The 22927-nt window shown below is 52.1% G+C and overlaps 1 protein-coding gene across 2 annotated transcripts in view; it reads left to right on the top strand.

The window, feature by feature from the left end:
* The window catches only part of APCDD1 (APC down-regulated 1), a 31650-nt gene extending 9546 nt beyond the window's left edge, over positions 1-22104 (top strand). Inside the window, exons 2-5 of one of the 2 annotated variants that reach the window (XM_060119403.1) lie at positions 2265-2448; positions 6270-6801; positions 18718-19039; positions 20205-22104. In XM_060119403.1, coding sequence (XP_059975386.1) covers positions 2265-2448; positions 6270-6801; positions 18718-19039; positions 20205-20656 — 1490 coding nt within the window. In that variant the 3' untranslated portion in view covers positions 20657-22104. Of the gene's footprint in view, positions 1-2179; positions 2449-6269; positions 6802-18717; positions 19040-20204 lie in introns of those variants that run through there. The other variant, XM_060119402.1, reaches the window with a different exon arrangement.
* The last annotated feature ends 823 nt before the right edge of the window (positions 22105-22927 follow it).

Raw genomic sequence — 22927 nt, 5'->3', positions numbered from 1 at the left:
AAAAAGATAAGGCTGTGTTTGAGCCTTGTTGTCAAGATTCGTGCAGAGCAAACCGATTACCTGTCCCGAGTGAAGCGTTGCAGCTGAAGGCCAGACACGGTGCCAGATCTCTTTGGAGAGATAAAGCAGTCGGAGGCCCTGTGCATGCTCCAAGGATGTTGGGACTGCTGCTAAGGCAGGTGTCATCGTTTAAATGCAAGTGTTTTTGTCGCTGGTAATAAAATAATGATGCATCTTAATCACTGAAGTCTTGGATTTGATGAAATCCTTTAAGTGGCTGATCTAGTTTCAAACCCAAGCAGCCCAGCTCCAGAATTTCACCGATATCCACTCCCCTCCCGGTTTTCCTTAGCTTTATGGGAAAACATTTGCAGGGTGTAAAGGAGTTTATAAATCAATTTTTAGAACATAGCTTGGTTGATCATGAGAGCATGACATCTTTACTGAATGCTGGGTGTCATATTTAAAGAAGACTCTTCCGCAACTCCCAGTGCTTTGTGACTTGAGTTAAAATATGTATTTCTGCCACATTACAATTTATCATTCAATTGACCCACCAAATGGCAAGATGTACTGTTTGATTTCATTCCTGACGGAATTTAGGAGGTGCTTCCTATCAACAAGATGACCACAACTCTTGGGGTCGGTAGAGGTATCCCCCCATCCTCTAGTTTAAAGCTAACTGAGAGAGATCAGCACAAGTGCCAGACAAATGGGGATTAAAATGCTGGAATTGGGATAAATAACCCCTCAGAAGTCACAGTACAGGTGGATGTCCATGTAGGATTGCCAACAGGTCACCCCTGCATTTTCCAGACTCTCCACCTGGCTCAGTGCCACAGCCCAACCACTGAAGGGTCCTTACTATGGGGGTGGGAGGGGGCTGATCAAAATGCATGTATTTTATGTATTTTGAAAACAGGCTGGTTTTGCAAAGAAACAGAGAAAAATAGCCCAGTTAGAAGGCTTGTTTCCTTCTTCTCTCTGGGGAGGGTCAGGGACGGAGCACCCAGGCCCATCGTTTCAGTGGAAGTGCCTTCCCTGGGATGGGAGCCCGAGGCCACGGAGGGGGTCCTCGCTTAACAGCCCTGAGCATTAGTGTCTACTCCACCTGACACAGGTTTCTGAGTTTTAGTGTCGCCCGTGTTCTAGCTCAGGTGTGGCTCACCTGGTTTGGCTGAATGGGGTTGCTGGTGAGGTTGCATTTAACATTCATTGCAAAACGATGACCACAGTTTCATTAACATCCATCTTTTATTGTTGTACGTTTGTCTAACTAGTGTCATTTTTTTTTTTTTTTTTTTGCTAACACAGTGCTGAATTCCTAGTAGGTCCACAATAAAGACCTCTCAGATTGTGAGTCACTTCAGGAGTGAATCTCAGAGGAAACAGTGGGCTTTCAGATGATAACTCCATCTGTTTTCCTTGCCTTCTTCTGCACACGAGGCTGGTGGTACTTTTGCATGTGTAAATTTTGGCCAACCTGGACGACGTGAAGATAAACTTAGTCCTAGTGTCCCTTTACCCATGGAGAATACAGATGTGCAATCAAAACCCTGTAACATATGTTTGTTTGTCACCAACTCTGAGGGGCAGCCTTGGAAGAGCACTGGGGGAAATGCCACACCTGAGCCCTTATAGGGCGGGCGTAGGACTTGCACCCCCTCTAGAGGGCGTCCGTTTGGGGATTGAGAGACCCCGAGGTGCATGAGGCGGTGCGGGCAGAAGGGAGTCCCCACTGTGGGGCACCTCCTAGCTGTTCGCTGGGCCTTTCTCCCCGTCTCCGTTCACCCTTCACTGAAGCTGCTGGCTCTCTGCCTTCCCGTCTGTGTGTCACTGCACCTGTCCACCCTTCCTGACTACCCTCTCTACCTGTCCCCTCAGCCCCATCTCCAGCCTTGATGGCTCTGGAGCACGCAGTCCTGTCCCCTGCAGCCCTGAAGAGCTGCTCGTGGGATGCACAGCCTTGTTTGCAGTTTCGTGGACCTGGGTTTGAGCTCAGGCTTTGCCAGGAGCTCGCCAAGCGACCTCATGCAAATCACATTTGTTATCTCCACAGACCCCAGTTTTCTCACCTGGGAGAGGATCTTCTGGGACACTGTAGAATATGAATTCTTAGAGAGCAAAGACAGTGATAAAACCTGGCGTTTCCCACCTGTGGGATGTCCCCACCTGTGGGATGTCCCCACCTCGGGGACAGCTCCTCAGCTGGCCTCACGTCTCTGCGGCTCCCCTGACACCTGCCTTGCATGTATCTGTTTCAGGGCTGGGAGAGGGCTCTGCCCTCCTTCATCCAGACAGCAGGTCCCACCCGAGGTCCTTGGAGAAAAGTGCCTGGAGGGCTTTCAAGGAATCCCAGTGTCACCACATGCTCAAACATCTCCACAATGGTGCCAGGATCACTGTGCAGATGCCGCCTGCCATCGAGGGCCACTGGGTGTCCACCGGGTAAGAGGCTGGGGTGGGGGTCCCGGGAGGTCCTGGAGAGCGCACTGCTATGCAGAGCCTTCTTAGGTTTTCTCAGGTGCACAGAGGCTTTCTAGAATCTACAGTGATTCTGGGGTTGTCTGAGTTCTAACTCACAGCAAAGCGACGCTTTGAAATTCGGGTTGGTGAAGAAACAGAGCTCAGTCCTGTTGAAATCTTAGCCTCAGCAGCGGTGATACGGTACCGCTGTGAACCCACATGGGAGTGAATATGTCCTTGTTTATTGAACCCCATAGGACCACTCCTGTATGAAAAGAAACCATTAGCAAGTGAAATTAGGAGTCTGTGTTTCACCAACCCTGAAACACGACTTGCAAGCTTCTGATGGTCTAAATATTCTAGCCATATTCTGGTAATTTAATATACAGCTTCAGGGTCTGAGAGTAAGTTAAAAGGTACCCATGCCACCTCAACCAGCCAGGGTGCAGCTCTTGGCTTCTTTTCCAGGCTGTGGAGCTGAGATTTATCCCAGTTTGAGCTCTGGCTTATCTTCCATTAGAGCTTTTAAAAATAGCCCAGAGGCAGACCTGCAATCTCTTCCCTGCGCATTAAATTGTTGCAAATTCACAAGGCTAACATGGGATCTGATCACTTCTGTGCAGACCACTCCTCCAGGTACCTTGGGGAGGGATCACAGGCATCCAGAGAAGAGAAAAAAGAAATCTTACGAGGAAGACCTAGCGGTTTTTGGGTTTTGGTTTTTTCCTAAAAATGGGGTTTCTCAAAATAACCGCATGGCCAGTATTGGCACAATCTTAATGTGACGTACTTTTAAATAATTTATCATTTCGTTCAATGAATATTTCTGGAGCTCACAAATATTTACTGCACGCGAGCACTGCTCTAGATTTTGTGTGTATAGCAGCGAATGAAACAGACATGGCCCCTGTCTTCGGGAATTTTACAAAGAAGTGTTACGAAGAGGGAAGAAACAACAGGTGCTCAAGGAGAATACCAGGGCCCCTATTTTAGGACAGGGTGGGGTAGGAGGGGCTACCAAGAAGAGGACACTTGAGCTGAGATGTCCTTGGCTGTGCAAGACCAGGGAAGAGCTTTCCCTGTGGGAGGACTAGCAGAGGCTGCACCGGAGAAGCAGGGACAGGAGCCCTTGTTCCGGGGATGGGGAACAACCCCAGGCAGGTCAAGAAGGAGGTGGGGCCGGCCCCCAGGGCCCCCTGCACGCCTTGTCTCTGCGAGTTTAGCTTTTAATCTAAGAGAACTGGGACGTCATTGAAGAGATTTCAGCAAGGGCTGTGCTCAAACCTGATTCAGCTTGACTGAAGGGCGCTCTGGCTGCAAGTGGGTGGTGGGAAGAGTGACTTGGGGACCACCAGGGTTCTTGGCCTCCTTAATCAATAGAAATTGATAAGAGGCCAGACAAGAAATTCAGGCCAGGCTTTATTGGGGCCCCAGGTGCAGCAAGGGGGAGCAAGAACAAACAACAGGTTCCCTTGCTTGCTTCCCAAGGAAGGGCGAGCTGGTTCCTTGTATAGGGTGAGGGTAGGGGCAGGCCCAGGAGTGGGGCCGGAGGCGTGGCTCAGGCGGTCTGCCCACCCCTTGGTGGTGTTGAGTGCAGGGGGCAGGTGCAGTACCCTTCTTTGCTCCTGACTCTTCAGAAGTGGCAGTTGGCTTTTTGGTCTTTTTGTATCTTGTTATCCATAATTTGCCCCAACTGCTGCATGCACGCAGTTATTTTTAGTCTCTTATAGTTTCTTTGTATTTTGTTCCCGAGGAGACGTGTGTCCAGGTGCAAGCGCTGCAGCAAAAGGGTCCCAGGTCCCAAGTTGTTTCAACTTGGGGATGACCAATTAAAAGACTCAGCAGTTCCAGCTGGAGATGACCAAGGCCTGGGTGAGGGGCGTCGGGGGTGGGGCGATGGAGAAGTGAGTGGGCTTGAGCTTGGGACCAAATCAACAGATTCTCAAGCTGAGATGAAGTGTTAGAAGTCGGCGATCCTCCTGTCTGAACTACAACAGACATGAGTCGCTGCTCACACGGAAGGACTCCTCTGTCCCTGGGAAGGAACATGGGCTTCCTCTCCCTCCTCTGTCACAGAGACGGATGCTCAGAGCACCACTGGCTGCTGTCTGGCAGTACCTGCGGCAGGTGACAGTCTTTACTAAGCTAATGGTACCCACTTCTAAGTGGCCCATTCATCAGTTTGTAAACTAATAGTAGTTTTGAGAACCACTGGCCTTTGGGATTTCAGCCCCACCGCTTGATTTCGTCACTCAGCTCAAACCAGAACTACTGTATCTAATAAGTTTATATATAAATAATAGACACAAGCAGGGTTATAAGGCCAAGACTGATAAGACTGAAGTCTCAATGTCACTGAGACTAGGATCTGGCTAAAGGTGATGAGTGGACAGATTCTTTGCCCAGTGCAAGGAAGGAAACCCCCTCATTTCCTGGTGTGGGCTGTGCTGCAGTTGTAAAAATTGATTACAGTTAGACCAGATGAGGAAGGTCCCATCCAGGTGTTTCTGGCCTAGGCATCCAGCCTTTACCTGATGCCACAGCAGAAAACATTTTTCAGACTTCCCTGGTGGCACAGTGGTTAAGAATCCACCTGCCAATGCAGGGAACACAGGTTCGATCCCTGGTCCGGGAAGATCCCACATGCTGCGGAGCAACTAAGCCCGTGCACCACAACTACTGAGCCTGCACTCTAGAGCCCTCAAGCCACAACTGCTGAGCCCACGTGCCACAACTACTGAACCCCGCACATCTAGAGCCCGTGCTCTGCAACAAGAGAAGCCACCGCAATGAGAAGCCCGCGCACTGCAACAAAGAGTAGCCCCCGCTCGCCGCAACTAGAGAAAGCCCGCGTGCAACAACGAATACCCAATGCAACCAAAAATAAATAAATAAACAATATTTTTAAAAGATATTAATATTAATAGTAAAAAAAAAAAGAAAACCTTCTGCCACTGTCGGCAGCACAACCGAAGGAGCCCTACTTGCCTCTTTATTTTCTGCTAGAGGGAAAACTAATTTTGACTGGACGGGGTAAGGGATGAATTTCCAGTGGCCTTCAAGGGGTGCCTCCCTGAGACTAGATTCCGTTCCAGGACGACAGACACCTGGCACCTGGCTGCTGTGGACACGGTCCAGATGACGGAAGTGGTCAGGAAATCAGCATCTCTAACAACACGGAGCATCTTTCCTAGGCCAGCCCCGCACCCTCCTTCCTCCTTCCCGCCTGGGAGCGAGGCCGAGGGGGGCGCTGAGGACGGCAGGTTCCTGCCCTTCTGTCTTGTCCATAAAGTGAAAGGAGGACAACCCTGGTGTAGAGTGACCGGGAGCATGGGTGTTGGGCCATGCTCCCCGCCGGGCTCACATCTGGCTCCGATGCTGACTGGTGAGGGGACCTTGGACACATTTCCTCAGCTCTTGTACCTCAGTTTCCCTATCTGTAAAACAGGACAGTAATAATACCCACCCTTATAGCACAGGGAACTATACTCAATATCTTGTAATAACCTATAATGGAAAAGAATCTGAAAAAGAACAAAACTGAATCACTCTGCTATACACCTGAAACATTGCAAATCAACTATACTTCAACAACAACAAAAAATACAGAATAAAATGATCCTTGGGATGTAAATAATAATAATAATAATACCCCCCACCCCCCAGCTCATAGGTTGCTGTGTGGATTCCGTGAACTGCCTGGAGTACCATCCTGTTATCATTACCGTGATCTCCTGGCACTGTGATAAGCCTCCTCCTCGTTGCTTTGGGCTCACAAGCGTCTTCCTCCCCCTTTTCTGCAGCTGTGAGGTGCGGTCAGGCCCCGAGTTCATCACCAGGTCCTACCGGTTCTACCACAACAACACGTTCAAGGCCTACCAGTTCTACTACGGCGGCAACCGCTGCACCAGCCCCACCTACACGCTGGTGGTCCGCGGCAAGATCCGCCTGCGCCAGGCCTCCTGGATCATCCGCGGCGGCACCGAAGCTGACTACCAGCTGCACCGCGTACAGGTCGTGTGCCACTCAGAGGCCGTGGCGGAGCGGCTCGGCCAGCTGGTCAACCGCACGTGCCCTGGCTTCGCGCCCGCTGGTGGTCCCTGGGTGCAGGACGTGCCCTACGACCTGTGGCGGGAGGAGGGCGGCCGCGAGTGCACCCGGGCCGTGAACTTTGCCATGCACGAGCTGCAGCTGGTCCGCGTGGAGAAGCAGTACCTGCAGCACAACCTGGACCGCCTGGTGGAGGAGCTCTTCCTGGGTGACATCCACACTGACGCCTCCCAGAGGATGTTCTACAGGCCGTCCAGCTACCAGCCCCCGCTGCAGAATGCCAAGGTACCCCGCACCACCCTGCATAGCCCCTGGGTGGGCAGGGCTCTGCATCATGGAGGGGCTGCTGGTGGGGGGATGGGGGCGGGAGGGCTGCAGGTTGGGTGGGGGGACACGTAGCCCAGTCAGGAGGCCCGGGTGGGCCACCACCTTGCTCTGAGATGGGGCCTCGGTTTTCCTATTTGATGAGGGTGGTGGTCCTGGGACTGGTGATGCAGAGCAGCCTTGGTGGTCGTCCTCGAAAATTCCTAAGACTCCCTTCTGCTCTGACCTTCTGAGAACTTCTGTGAGTCTAAGAGGAAAGCTTGCAGGAAACGTGGAGATGTTCTAACCCTACCTGGGAAGATGCACAGCCCAGCAGGGATCCTGGCCCTGGGGCGGGGGGCAGGGACAGTGCTGCTGGCCTGGGGCTGTGGACCTTTAGAACCTCCTGTTCCGTCTCCACAACGACCCTGTGAGGCAGTGACGACGACCTCTTAGCAGAAGAGGGGGCAGCTGAGGTGCGAGGGGTGGTCTCCTGCCCAAGATCACCGGTTGGTGAGTTTCAGGGCTGGAACTTGCACCCAAACCTTTCCCCAGACCCCACTGGACTATTTCCCCAGATCCCACACTCTTCACATTGGATGGACTAAGTGAGAAATCACTGTGACCCGAGGGGAGGATGGAGGGAGCAGGAAACAATTAAAACCTTCTAATGTTCTTTTCTTTTTTTTTTTTTTTTTTTGCTGTACGCGGGCCTCTCACTGCTGTGGCCTCTCCCGTTGCGGAGCACAGGCTCCGGACACACAGGCTCCGCGGCCATGGCTCGCGGGCCCAGCCGCTCCACGGCATGTGGGATCTTCCGGGATCGGGGCACGAACCCGTGTCCCCTGCATCGGCAGGCGGACTCTCAACCACTGCGCCACCAGGGAAGCCCTAATGTTCTTTTCTTAAATGATAGTCCCCGTAATTACACTTGGAATTCACCAGGCATTTCCTTCCCACGGGCTCAGAGTCCGTGTCTGCATGTAACAGGGTCACTTCCACCGCAGAAGCTGGGGAGGCAGGAAGGGGCCCTGGGGGGCAGTGGCTTTCTCCCCAGTGGCCCCCACCATCAGACCGGCTTTTCTGGAATCCTTTCTAGAACAGCAACTCTCCAGTTGCAGGGCTTGTCCAACTTTTGTTTGGTGGTTTATTTGTTTTGAAAGCATCTGTTTTCGTCTCAGTCCTTGGAGCGCTCCTGCCTCGTGAGGGTACTGCTGGCACTGCCCCCGCCGGACCACTCGGTTGTCTTCTTTCTGTCTGTGACTGCGAGCTTGTGTCGTGAAAGTCGCCTTTATGATGACTGGGGGGGATCTGCCAGGAGGCCGAGCGAGCGGGGAGACTTCCTCTGGGTGCACATCTCAGGGACATCCCCTCCCCATGCTGAGGGGACCCTGGGCTCCGCGCAGACCCCAGCCAGGTCCGCTGTGCTGTGCCCTGCGCGTTCTAGAGGCACCAGGTGAGGCGGGTCTGCGAGGGAGAGGGCGGCCCTCCTGCCCTGGGGACCCCAGGCGTCCTCGCAGGGAGAGGGCGGGCAGTGGACTCTCTGCCTGCTTCACAGCCGATGCAGAGGCACCAGGACGGGACTCTGCCTAGGGGCCACCAGGGCAAGGGCCCGGCTTCTGGGAAACGGAGGAACCGTCGAGGGACCTTTGCAGGTGGCCGCCTTATCCAGACGCTGCAGCTTAACGACGCTTCTCTCCAAACTCCTGGTGTCAAGTGGCAGCGGGAACGGGATTTTCAGACGTGCATCTGGCTTTCTTTGAGCACAGTCGAGCCAGCGTTCACATTATCTCCAGGAGTAAGGGTGTCGTGAGTGAAAACGGTCTGCAGCTCATCCAGAAACCCCATGGGAGCCAGAGCCCTGACCCAGCCTGGCCTGAGCCTGTGGGGGGAGGATCCTTCCAGGAGCAGAGCCTTCATCCCTGCTCACCTGCCAGCGAGGATGCTGGTGAGTAGGGCGGCCAGGGCCCAGGAAGGAGAGAGGAGGCTGGATGGAGGCCCCCTGCCCAGAGGAAGCAGCAGACAGCCTGGACCAACCGGCTTCCACTCTGAACCTGACCTTGGGCTATTGGTGCACGTTGTCGGGTCCAGACTCCGTTTCCTCAGCTGCGGATGCCCACGTGGACTCTTTGATCTCTTGAGCTCTCCTTAGGCCTGGAAAAGAAAGGAGTACCCACAACCACCTTTCTTGTCTTAACCTCCGTCTCTGCCCCTCCTCTCACTCCCATTTTCTCTTCCCTCCTCTGCAGGGGCAGATGTGGGACCATCTCCCCAGATTCTTAAGAAGTAAACTCTTTAAACCCAAGGCCACAATCCCTCATTCAAGAAATATTAAGGGTGGAAAGAACCTTGGATCTTGGAGATTATCCAGGACACACTGTTAAGCTTTTTTTTTTTTTTTTTTAAGGAAGGTACAGAATAGCATGAACAGTGTGATACCATGTGTAAAGCTAGTAATAAAAGAAGAAGGTAAGCTGATCCAGGAGCCAGTGTTTCTGCAGTGGAACAGTGATGGCCTCAGAGGAGGGGGACAGTGTGGCCCGGGGAAAGATACTTGTCACCGTGAACGTTTTTGTACCTGCTGTGATTTGTGCTGTGATCTTATACTATCCAAACTCCATCACCACACTCAAAACAGATTCCAAAAAGGCAGGATTCTGAGGCTCGGAGGAACGCTGTGGCCACAGATGAAGCCGGTGAAGAGGCTGGGCGGACGCAGGCCGGCGTCCAGGACCTGGCCTGTGCTCTCCCCCGAAGGCCGGCCCAGGTCCGCGTGGCTCTGGGAGCTGAAAAGACCCGTTCTTCTCCTGTTGTCCCTGGCATGTGCATCCTGGCCTGCAGTGAGCAAGCAGTCAGGAAGTTTTGAGATCCCTCCCCAGGCCGGCTAGGAGAAGGGATCAGTGGACTTGGCGGCTGGTGCCTTTCCAAAGCCCCAGGTGCTGCCTGCCCGCTGGGCTCCCGCAGACCCGCCCACCCGCCCCCCAGGAAGTAGGAGGGCTGGGGGCACATCCGGACAGACCACAGGCCTCGCCAGCCCCCTCTGAACCCTTCACCTTCCCTAATCACCGGTCCTTAGAGACCTGGCTGAAAATTAGTTTAAATGATAAATTGAGTTTAAAACCACTAGTCTCAGCCCCTCTGGAAATGGGACACCATGTAAAAATAGAGATTTTAAATCAACTTAATTTTCTAAGCTTTATACAGCTTTGCTGTGAGGTTCAGAGCCCTTCGGCAAAAAAATGATGTTTGAAGAGAATCAGGTGAGCTGGGAGGATTCTTTCAGGATGAAGTTGGCTACTCTTCATTAAAAAAACAGGACCCCCTAAAATAACCCTGAAAGAAGATGCTTTGCTTGAATCGAGTTTAGCATCAGGGCAGCCCTTACCCTCTGCCTGGATTCCTGTGTGGTGGAGGGTTAGCCAGGTGCCCTCTTTCCTTGGCAGAATCAAAAGTAATTAAGAGCAAATGATTGCTGGGGTCATTGGAAATGCCAGGGCCTCAGGATCGTACTTGCAAGCAAGCAGAATTGGTCTTTTTCCAAAACCCTGCACTGATGAGGCCACAGGGTCGTAAATCAAAGGGCTTGCCTGCAAACCAGACCACTCTCCCAAAGCCACGTTTCTGAGATAGCCTGCCTGGAACGCTGATAGTGGGGCTGCCCGTTGGAGGCGGAAACACAGCACAGTGTTTTGGGGGTGCCGGACCACTGGGAGGAAGCAGGGGTATTCGTGTGCTTTCTTTCCTAAGTTCCCTGCAGGCCTCTGGACTGTGAACAGTCATTTGTTTTTAAGGGAGCTTGTCTTTCCAAGCCTCCTCAGAGCATGTGAGAAATACAGATTTATGGTGACATCTGTGACATCCGAAGGACTTTGGATCACGTGGCTGTGGACATCGGAGTTTCCGCCCAGCTCCAGGAGGCACCTCTGCAGCAGGAAGGGGTCTCTCCTTAGGCATGTGGTTGGCGTGGCTCCTGGCGGCATGGGTAAGTGGGTGTCACAGGTGCACGAGTAGAAGGATCCAGAAGCTCACGGAGGAATCACTGTCCCTGCTCTTTCTGTCAGTGCAGGGCAAAGAGAAGAGGGTTTTGCAGAGGTGATGGTAGTCAGAAGAGGTGGTAGAAGAGCAGGCCATTCAAGGAGTCATGACCAGGACAGTGTCAGAAGCCCACCTTATGTTCAATCAGTATGCCCCTTACAGAAAACCGTGACCCTGCCCCCAGGGCCGGGTGTTCACTGCCAGGCTGCACGTGCTGCCCACAGGATGAAAAAAGAGCCGGCGATGGGGGTCAGATGATGGGTTCTGGCCTCCGAAAGGCTTGCTCATGTGGACATTTTATTTGGGTCGAAATACGAAGAGTCATACGATCGCCACACTGCACAGCTACTGACCTCTGCTGTGAGTGCAGAAACAGTTCATTATTTTTCTTGATTCCTGAGTGCAAGATTTTTATTAAGGAGTCAGCAGACCAGGAAGTCGTTGTTGTCAGGGACAATGCAAGTGGTAAACATTTCATCTCTTAAAAGTCCAGAAGCTGAGAGGACAGCGTGAATGCCTGGGCGGCAGGAAATCGACCATTGGAGAGTCTGGGTCAAGTCCTGTGTGCGGGGCATTGGCCAAGCACTGTGGGCAGAGGGCAGGGGAGAAGGGCCAAACGTGGGGTCTTCTGCCTTTACAGCCAATGTGATTATGAAGATGAGTCTCCTTCAACTCTTTAAATGCGTTTAAATTAATAGGAGGGGAAGAAACAATCAAACAAGTAAAACTTAATCAGCATTTTCTTCTGAAACCATTCTTATAGTCATTTGTATTGAAGAACCATCTTCTTATGGTCCTTTTATCGAGCTTTGGGCTCTGTGCAAAGTGTGTATGTACAGGTAAGGTGCAGATGAAATTATCTCTTATGTGATTTACAGGAAAGGCCTTTGGGAGCTCACATCTCAGAGTCTAAACTTCATGGAAATCCCATTTCTAGAAAATGCAGTGCTGCTCCCGGGCACCCACCGATGCTCCTTTTTCCCTCCAGGACGCAGTGTTCTGTCGGTTCTGCTCGCAGAAGACCTGGCAGCCAAACGCAGGCCCCGAGGAACCGGCCGTGCCTCTCTTACCCTTTTCCGTCGTCCTTCCAGCCCGGCCCCTCTGTGGTGGTTGCATTACAGCTACAGGGTTGCTGTGCAGAGTCCTCGTGAGGCTAAGTCCTTCTGTCCTCAACGCCTGCCACCTGCTCCTGGCAGGCGGTGACCAGGCTGAGGGGGTCCAAGCGCTGCCGTGTGCATGTGGCATTGGCTGCCCCGGCCTGGCCAGACAGACTGCCAGCCTCCGGGTGTGGCCCTAAGGCTACAGTTACAGAGACCCAACCTGTGTGGCCACGGCCGTTTCCCCTACTTTCTTCTGAAAGGGGAATCATCACGGCTCCTTTGGGAGGTCAGAATGAGCCCGAGTCCACAACATCCTAGGATCCCAGCTCTGAAAGGCACCCCAAGAGGCCCCTCTCACAAGGCGGACAGCGCTGACGGTTGTGATGAATGCTGGCTGATCTGTTCATCTTGTTACGTATCCGAGGACAACTTTCTAACCATCAGCCCGTGAGCCATGAACCTGTATCACACCTACTGCATTCTCCTAGGTGTCGTGGGACATAGGAAACCGGAGGGCGCTGGCCTTAGCCTCAAATACCTACCATGTCACGGAGAGGAGCCGGGAAGGATGTCCGTGTAGGAAGACCTACCGTAGGGCGCCTGAAGTTCACTCACACACGTGGTGAAGGGCCCTCGGGAAGACAGCTTTCAGCATCATCCTCGGCCATCCGTGGAGGTTTCTTCCTGAGAAACATGACCCGGGGGAGCAGAACTCTAGGAAGGGGCATCTCATCATCTATCCCCATTTCTCCTCCTCCTCAAACAAAACATTTAGCCCAAGAAACGTCTTATGCAGGCTGCTTCTCTAGTTGACTTATTCACGACAAGATCACGTCAAGTAACTTTTTCCATTCTGGGAAGATGCTGGGAAACAAGTGGATCCGTCGGCAAATGCTGACGAAACAGCTCTCCAGAAATAAATGTTGGCAGGGAAGAGGGCAAAGCCTAGAGAACCGTGTCAGTCATCGGCCAGAGAGGACCTTTTCAAGGGACCAGAGCCCTTGGTAGGGAGACGTGTGTTCCTTGCAGACCCCAGCCTAAGGGGCAGCCTGGGACCAGAAGGGAGCACTCGGCGAGCCCCACAGCCGAGTTCTGTCCCAGATCCCTCTGAGCCATGCCATTCTCTCTCTGTGTGCTTTGGTGGCCTCCTCTGTGACGTGTACTGTGGTCTCTTTGGGAGACTGAGAAGCGTAAGGAGATGATGTACTTGAACTTCCCCAGCATCAAACGCCCTGTACATGCAAACTGTGTTATTTAACTGTTCCCAGGGCCGGGCCAGGATCAGGAAGCACAGTGGGAAAAACCCCCCTCTGCCTAGGACATTGCTCACTGATAAAATGTGATGTTACATTTTCGTTTTTAGAATAAGCTTGATTTCTTTCTTAAGAGATTAATGGTATAGGGATTCCCCACCCCCCAGCCCAGGAATGAAAGCTTTTTATAGTTGGTGTAAAGAATAGCAGCAAGGAACACCTTCTGGCCCCTCGGCTCTAGCCCTCAGCTTCTGTGTGTCAGGAACCTGACGTGAAAATAGCCTATCTGAGATGCAGGGGAGGGAGTGATGTGGAGCCTAACGGGAGAGCCTGGGAAAGACAGCTTCTCAGATGAGACTCATGGATCAGAGCATGGACCAAACAGAGTAACTTCATGAAGCAAATGAGATTTCATGGTACAAATCACTCTTCATGTTGAAAAACTCTTCTCCTTTAGTCATTGTGAATGGCCACTGTTTAAGAAAAGCATTTTGGAAAAGAGAAACTTTAGAGCCAGTACGATATCTAGGCCTTAATTTCTGCTTCTCCATGGTTGTTCCTGTGGGTCTTTTGGGTTTTATTCAAGCCAAGGGTAGTGGTAATTAAGAGCACAATTCAGATTTTTAAAAGAACTGTCCACAAAACAGAAAGGTGTTCCCTTTATCCAACCTTGGCTGAAACTGTCCCCTTGTTGACAGCATCCACAGAGAAGCCAAAACCCCCACACTGATTTATGACATCGTTGGTTTCTTAATGCCAGCTAAAGAGTTGGTTAAAACGGTAACTAGTCAACTCAACAACAAAAAGCAACCTGATTAAAAAATGGGCAAAGGGCTTGAATAGACATTTCTCCAAAGAAGATATACAAATAGGCCATAAGCGCATGAAAAGATGCTCCAACATTTCTAATCATGAGGGAAATGCAAATCAAAACTTCGGTGAGATAGCACATCACCCTTATTAGGATGGCTGTTATCAAAAAAAAAAAAGAGAGAAAATAACTGCTGGTGAGGGTGTAGAGAAATTGGAACCGTCGTGCTTTGCTGGTGAGAATGTACGATGGTGCAGCTGCTGTGGAAAACAATATGGCAGGTTCTCAAAAAATATTGAACGTAGAATCACCATATAATCCAGCAATTCCACTTCTAGGTATATACCCAAAAGAATTGAAAGCATGTTCTCAAATAGATTGGACACCCATGTTCATGGCAGCATTATTCACAATAGCCAAAAAGTGAAAGCAACCCAGGTGTCCATTGACAGATGAATGCATAAACGAAATGTGGTCCATCCATACAGTGGAAAACTATTCAGCCTTAAAAAGGAGGGAAATTCTGACACATGCTACAACATGGATGAACCTTGAAGACATTATGTTAAGAGAAATAAGCCAGTTACAAGAAGGACAAATACTGTATGAGCCCACTTATATGCGGGACCTCGAGTAGTCAGATCCATAGACACAGAAAGTAGGTTGGTGGTTGTCAAGGGCTACGATGGGGGGTGGGGTGGAGAGTTGTATTTAATGGGGACAGAGTTTCAGTTGGGGAAGATGAAAAAGTTCTGGAGATGATGGTGGGGATGGTTGCACGACTGTGAATTACTTAGATGGGAAGTTTCATGTTATGTACGTTTGACCACAATGAAGTAAAGTAGCTAGTTCAGGAATTTGGTGAGACCAATACCTAAGGGGCAGCTTCCTCCCACTCCTTCCCAGCCGATGGGTGACAAGCTTCCCTGAAACTACCTGGCCTGCCTTTCTCTGCTGCCGACCAGAAACGCTTCAGCCAGGACCATTTCTTGCGTGAAGGACCACAGCCCAGCCAGATGCTCATCTCGGAGCTCAGGACCCGTGCCCTGTCATTCTTAAAGAAAAACACTGAATGCCAGCGTGTTGGGCATGGAACAGGCTGGGCCCCACGTTGGTGCCCCCTCCCCTCCGAGCTGGTTCCTTTTCTGAAGAGCAGTTGATCCCTGGTGTCGTCCGAGCAGTGGCTCTTGCAAGAACTAAGACCCCTTGTTCCTGCCCCGCCTGCTCAATCTAAGAAGCTTTCTGGGCACTTCCTGAATGATACTGGTATTTGAGGAAACAAATCTTTTCAGGGACTGAGACTCATGTCTTCCTAGAATGGCCAGAACTGAAGTGATCACAACGGATGTTTTTAAATTCCCAAATCACAGATGGTGAACTGAGTGGTGGGGAACAGGAAGAACGGGATGGAGGCTGGGTCGGCGTGTAGGGACCTGCAGTGCACGTGGGCTGTATAGGATCTGCTCAGTGAGCGAGTGTTGTGGGGGGCACAGTCAGCTTCCAGCTGGCGAGCTCCCAGTGGAGTAGCTGAGCCATTGCTCCTCGTGGGTGTTGTGGAAGCTGCCTGGCGTGTGTTCTCAGAGGTTCCACTCTCTCCAGGGCCGTCTCCTGCACCACTCAGTGTGCTGGCTAACAGGTACCGGCACCAGATTTCCCCCCCCCTCCCCCGTCCTGTCTGTGAAATCTCAGAGACTTGAGTCTGAGTACAGGGCTGGTTTCACACAGACCATGTGGGGCTGGGGCACGGGAGCAGGGGCAGCAGGTACAGTTTGATCAAGGTGCTGATCATGATAACGCTTGTTAGCCATTAAGGAAGGGGCTACTTCCTGGGTGCGGGAGTTAATGTGATGTCACAGAAATCATATTAACTTTCCATCCCAGACTTTGAGTAAAAACCCCCTTTTGGGGTAAAAAAAATTGGAACCTTCGCTTCCTAGTAGTTTACAAGAAAATTCATAGTGGCAAAATTACTGAATTCAGTGATGCTTTCTTTTAACTAAATTTGTGTCTTTTTCACCCTGTTATGCATTTGAAAGATAGTGGCACATATAGCAGGAGACGTGCCATTTGTTTGGTCTTCCCACCGAGTGCCATGCACGCATGCAATCCCACGCCGAGAAACTTCTCCTCGTAGTGGTTCTGGGAGCCCGAGTGGGACCCACCTTAGTCTAATCCTCATTTCTTATGGTATTTAGGCCCAGCGTCCCCAGCTGCAGTCGCTGGCCCGTGGACCTCCTGCCAAGGCCGGAACCATCTCTTTCTGTGCAGTTAAGTGCAGGCCTCGTGGGCTGTGTACACGTGTCCTTCCTGTCCATTTCCTTGCTGTAGCTTGCAGATGGCTCACTGCTGACCATAGGCTGCAGGGCACTTTCTCCCGTGTGTCCCAGAGGCCTTGGTAGGAAACTGTAGGCCCACAGACGCATGGGCCCCGGGACAGCGAGGCCCCTGCGCTGCCTGTTTGATCTCATTGTCGGCAGGCCCCGAACAAACCTCCTCTCCCGTAAATGACAACTCCAGGCTCAGCTGATGAGCACAGGGACTGTCAGCAGGCGCTGAGCTGTCCTGGGAGGAGAGTGTTGAAGGGGCGGCTGGGGAGCCCTGGCTCCCTGCAACTCTCATCTACTCTCCCAGGCAACCCAGCCTTCAACCAAAGAACCGCGGCAGCCCCGCGTGGAGTCAGTGCCAGGGATGGAAAGGCCTGGAGGTTTGGATTTCTGCCCAGAAAACAAGTGCCTGCCTGCCTGAGTGGCCACCTGTCAGTCCCTGTCTACAGGCCAGGAGCTGCTGGACCAGGAGCTGCTGCACGGTGGGCCCCGGGCAGGGGGCAGGGCCAGTGTCGCCCTCCTGCCACAGCACCGGGCCCATTCACGTGGGCCTCTAGAGTGGCTGGTGTCTGGCAGCTCCGGAGGCTTTACAGACCTGTGTGTGAGGGGGGAGTAGTGGAGAGGATGCCCCGTCCAGGGAGGCAGCCCTGGCACGTGGACCTCCGGTGACTTGGGTCCAACAGCGGACGGCAGTCTGTCTGGGCCAGGAGCCGGCTCCTGTGTCTCCAGACCTGGCTTTTTGTGGGAGCCCCGAGCCCTCCAGGCAAACAGCATCTACGTGGCTGACAGTCTCGGGCCCCCCTACTCTACTCGGAGGAGCTTTTCTAAGTGGCAACCCTAGACAGCCCTTGTGCCGGGTCCATGTTGGTGCTATAAGCAGGCCCGGCCAGAGAGGCGCTCCCGAAAGACGGGGCGGCCACTCTCTTGCACTGATTAGATGGTGTGAAGCTATAAAGCAGGAAGCATTCAGAGCCCATAAACCATCCAGACCTCAGGCCAGCGGACGCAGGTAGGGACGGGAGTGCCCACGGCCTCTCCGGGCCTCTGCTCTTGCCTCCTTTGGGGCTGTGTCCTTCACGTCTCCTTCATGGGGACCTCTGCCCTCACTGCACAGCGCCCTGTGTCACCCACGGCAACTGGAGCGCTGTCCTTTTTTTTTCTTTTGTGTCTCATAATTTTTTTTTCTTTTTGCGGTACGCGGACCTCTCACTGTTGTGGCCTCTCCCATTGCGGAGCACAGGCTCCGGACGCGCAGGCTCAGCGGCCGTGGCTCATGGGCCTAGCTGCTCCGTGGCATGTGGGATCTTCCCGGACCGGGGCACGAACCTGTGTCCCCTGCATCGGCAGGCGGACTCTCAACCACTGCGCCACCAGGGAAGCCCTCTCATAATTATTTTTAATGGAAGAATCTAGTTGTAAAATACGCGTCACATAAAATTTACCATCTTAGCCATGTTTAGGTGTCAGTTCAGTGACGTCAAGGACATTCACATTGTCATATGATCTTCATCTCTGTCTGGCCACGAACTCCCCACCCCAGCCCCTGGTAACTCTTCTGCTTTCTGTCTCCATGGATTTGATGACTTGAGGTCCTTCCTATAAGTGGGATCGCACAGATTTTGTCCTTCTGTGACTGGCTTATTTCACTCAGAATGATGCCCTCACGGTTCATCCTTGTAACAACATGTGTGTGTCAGGATTCCCGTCCTTTTTTAAGGCTGAATCATAGTCCATTGTGTGTCTAGACCACGTTTTGTTTATCCATTCAGCCATTGATGTACATTGTGTTGTTTCCGTTTTTAGGTTATTGCAAATCGTGCTGCTGTGAACGCGGGTGAACAAATACCTCTTTGAGACCCTGATTTCAGTTCTTTGGGGTATAAACCAGAAGTGGGGTTGCTGGGTCCTAAGGTGATCCTTTTCCACAGCAGCTGCACCCCTTTACGTTCCTACCAGCAGTGCACGAGAGTTCCAGTTTCTCCACGGCCCCTACAATGCGCTCATTTTTCGCTCGTTCTGATAGTAGCCATCCTAATTGGGGTGAGGTGATGCCAGCCTTCCTTTCTGAAATCAAGTGTCCAGGACAAATGGTCTGAAAATGTAACAGGATTCTAAAGGGGGTCCAGATCACAGCTGAAATATTTCGGCAAGGCTCTACTGTTAGCCAAACACACTTATGTACTTGTGAGCACACGCAGGCACACACACCCGGTCTGTGGCTCCAGTTGCCCCTGGGGTACCCAGGTTACTGGTGGCGGTGCCTCAGGGGGCTGCCAGCGCCTCTGCCGTGATCCCCGTCGAAGGCAGCGCATGCGCGCTGCTCTCATGGAGACTTCCCCACCCCCCACCCCACCGTGTTTGTGTTTTGGCTCCAGAACCACGACCACGCCTGCATCGCCTGCCGCATCATCCACCGGTCGGACGAGCACCGGCCGCCCCTGCTGCCCCCCAAGGCTGACCTGACAGTGGGCTTGCACGGCGAGTGGGTGAGCCAGCGCTGCGAGGTGCGACCCGAGGTCCTCTTCCTCACGCGCCACTTCATCTTCCACGACAACAACCACACCTGGGAGGGGCACTACTACCACTACTCCGACCCCGTGTGCAAGCATCCCACCTTCACCATCTACGCCAAGGGTCGCTACAGCCGCGGCGTGCACTCCGCCAGGGTCATGGGCGGCACGGAATTTGTGTTCAAAGGTAGGGTTCCTGCCCCACACCCCACACCCCGAGGTCACGGCAGCAGTTTGGGGACGTGTTTGTGGAGGCGGAGCCAGGGGCAAAGGGCATCTTCTCTGCTAGGGATGTTGGGGAGTGGACTGCCTGCCTGCATCATTCTCTGCAGCCTCGGAGCTGGCGTTAGTGACGCCCAGGTGCTCAGAGTGTGCCCGTCGTGCCCTTGAGAAGATGCCACGTGCTTGCAGGTGGGCGGGCGGTATGCCTAGTGATCAGCTAAGTAAGGCAGGTAAAGAGTGACATTCTCCAGGCTGCGAGGCTGTGAGCAAGGGGTGGTGGGGGCCTTGTGATCTCTATTTCTAGACTTTTTTTAAGCTTGTGCATCTTTTTAGGAAGGTGTCAACCCTGTCATGGACAAATAAGAGGGCTGGCCTAGATACCCCTCCCAGGATAGCATCCTGTGATTCAGTCCATTTAATATGAAGTACTTCTGCCATCCCAGATAAGCCCTGGGGCATTTTACTGCTCCCCCCACCCCAACCTTAGGGAGGAAGATTGGCTCTAGGGACAATGGGCCTTTGGTAGCTGTAGCCCAGAGAACAACTGTCTGGGTCTGAGTCCCCTCCAAAGCTCTCATGTGTACGCAGAATATGGGCCCCTGGGAGAGCCTCAGAAGCGGCCCTCTACAAGGGCTGGGATTTCCACTGAACAGATTTGAGCATATTTCTCTTGCTTGCAACTTAATTTATGTTAGTTGCCTGATTTACGGGCCAGTATAGACTGCTCACTAATATAGGTGTCTGACACCAAAACTATTTAAAAATCTCAAAACCTATTCATAAAAACAAATGCCAGTTTTTGTTGAATACTGTGTCCATCCCAAAGAGCAGTGTCCCCAGAGACCGCTCCTTGGGGACAGTCTGACTTCACAGGAACAGGCTTGGTCAGTTGTAGTCTGGGCTCAGCATTTACTGCCAGATGGGCTGGACTTTTCTTCCTGGTGGCGCCTTCAGGGTGCTTGGTGTGGCCACCAGTCACGTCCAGTCATGGAACCTTTTCCATCTGAGGGTCTTTTCTGTGGGCTATGGTCTGGCGGGTTGGTCTGCAGGGTGGGTTTGAGAGCAGAAGCCTGTGAGGCTTGGTGCCCCCAGCATCCTTGAATCACGGAGCTGTCCTGTGTCCTTGGCAGTGAACCACATGAAGGTCACCCCCATGGACGCGGCTACTGCCTCGCTCCTCAATGTCTTCAACGGGAACGAGTGCGGGGCCGAGGGCTCCTGGCAGGTGGGTGTCCAGCAGGACGTGACCCACACCAATGGCTGTGTGGCACTGGGCATCAAACTACCTCACACGGAATACGAGATCTTCAAGATGGAGCAGGATGCCCGTGGCCGCTACCTGCTCTTCAATGGCCAGAGGCCCAGCGACGGCTCCAGCCCGGACAGGCCCGAGAAGAGAGCCACATCCTACCAGATGCCCTTGGTCCAGTGTGCCTCCTCGGCGCCCAGGGCTGAGGACTTCTCTGAGGACTCCGGGCAGCATCAGCACCGGAGCTGGGCACCCGGGAGCGGCCCGTGTCCCCTGCTGCTGTCTGGGCTCGCTGGCCTTTGGACTCTGCAGCCCTGGCACAGTCTTGGATAGAAGCGCTTACAGAGTTTGATTTTTCCAAACCAGGATGCCTTACAATTTACAGATTTTCTTTACAAAAAGAAAAGACACTTCTTCCTCGGATGCACTTGAGCAGCTGAGAACAGTTCTCCTCCCCCGCCTGGCCCCCGCCCGCCTGGCCTGAGTCATGAGCTGTTTGAAGTTTTGGCTTTGAACTCCATCCAGTCGGATCCCGGGCCTGGGCGTCCTCACCATATAATTGCACTTTAAGACCGCAGAGAGTTTCAGGCGAGCATGTTGGCAGAGGGAGCAGGGTGAGAGCTCCATCTTCTTTTCTTCCTCTTCATTATTATTGCATTTCGGGGGGAACTTAGGAGAAACAAATATCAGCTTCAGCTTTTCCTGCTGCTTCACTGCGGTTACTTTCTGCTCCTTTGAACCTGTTTCACTCTCCGAGTTTTCCAACCTGGAATGCAGTGCAGAGTTGGTTTGGGACTGCAATCCAGACACCTTTGATTAAATAAAGAAGAGATAGTGGTGCAGGAAGACACTGGTGTAACGGAACCATCTTGACAGCTTTATGCAAAAAGAGAGCAAATCCACACTTTCAAATGTTGAAAAGTATCTGTAATTAAAGTTTCAGAGTCATTTAAACGTTGGTTGTTTTAACTTGTTGGGAGATGTTGGTGCTGGTCTCTGGGTGGCTGCAGGATGCACACTGTTCTTACCTGCCCGGGGGGACAGGGTGGTGGAGTACGTGTCAGATGGAGGCTGTCCCGCTACAGACGGACAGGAGCAGCAGTGCAGGGAGATTGACGGTGCGTGATGGTGACCCGAGTGACGCAGTGCCCATTCGGTCTGGCCTCCTCTCCGTGGGACCCCATCCCAGCTCACGTCGTGTCTGGAGCTTCACTCTGCCATCTCTGTCACTTCAAAGACCAAGACTCAGAGGCCACGCGTGGGCGCCATGGGCCTGGCTCTGCAGAGAAGGTGGTGGGGGGATCCTAGCCGGGTGCCCCACGAGACCATCCACCCTCCTCACAGGACAGGCCGGCCCAACCCGGCTCTGTCACTGCAGAGGGTCTCAGGGCGCCTTCTATAGTCTGTGAGCGTGCGTGAGTCACGTCTGCGTGTCACTTTGGATTATTACAAATGGTGCGCTCAGGACGCCAAAGGTGGTTGCCAGGGGAGACCGATGGAGGGAAATGGTGAGTAACCGACAGAAAGCCTGGACATAACTAAAGACCAGTGTGGAAACCACGGTCAAGGTCTAGAGTCACACCTATATTTAAGAGTTATCTTTACGAGATGCTGTGATGTTAAGTTATAAGTGGGGCGTGGAGGACCACAGTGCTTTATCTCTAGATGATATTTTACATTGTGGTTGAGGGGTTTTATTCAAATGAAAGTACTAACTTAATGTCTGCCAAGTTTAATAAACAGAGATGTCAAAAATACTCCCACAATACACATTTTACCTGTGGATCTATTTAATACTAATGCTATCTTTAAAGAATATAATAAAATTATGTAAAAAGCGATGTTCGCTGCTAGAGAATACTTCAGTGATTTACCATAAAAATGATAGGTTTATAGCCACATAATTCACAGCCACTCACCTGGACTTAGCTATTCACACTGTTTAAACGTATACTCCATATATGTATACACACACATAGGTACACATACCCAAATATATAGGCATTAACGTGTATACAGTGTGTGACTATATGTATATGTGGCTTAGGGATGACATGAAATTCACTTTCTGATCCACTACAGAGAATGAGCAGTATAGTTTATTCACAGATTATTGTCAATTGGATTTATGCCTGTTGCTTACCATCTCACCACATACATCACATCCTAAAACTAAACTGCCTGCATAGCCTATGAAGATCGTCATTTTAAGTGGTTTCCCGTCACCTTGAAGAAACATAATGACCAATCTTTAAGGCTTGAGAGTTGGAAATTTTAACTCAAGACCAAGATGCTATCTCTGAGGAAGGAATGGCTGACTCTAGAATATTCCATAACAAGCAGAAAATACTCCATGACAGGCACTGGGGCCCTGGCAAGTCTACCCCTAAGTTAGAAGTGGGTGGTTCCTGTAACTCCGAGATTTGGGGGAAGTAGGGAGTGAATACAGGACAACTCTCCTAGGTGTTGCTGGCCTCTGGGGACTAAACTTCTCATCCCCGGAAGCAGGCCGGTCAGGCACAGGGTCAGAAAGTTGAACCTTGGGCAACAATGCAATTTGGTTGTGATCTAGGCTTCAGACTCTATAAAATCCAGTTGACCCTG

The sequence above is a fragment of the Mesoplodon densirostris genome, chromosome 15 (genome assembly GCF_025265405.1).
Source record: "Mesoplodon densirostris isolate mMesDen1 chromosome 15, mMesDen1 primary haplotype, whole genome shotgun sequence".
Taxonomy (NCBI): Eukaryota; Metazoa; Chordata; class Mammalia; order Artiodactyla; family Ziphiidae; genus Mesoplodon; species Mesoplodon densirostris.
The sequence above is the reverse complement of the archived record's forward strand: the minus strand, read 5'-3'. Positions and strand labels throughout refer to the sequence as shown.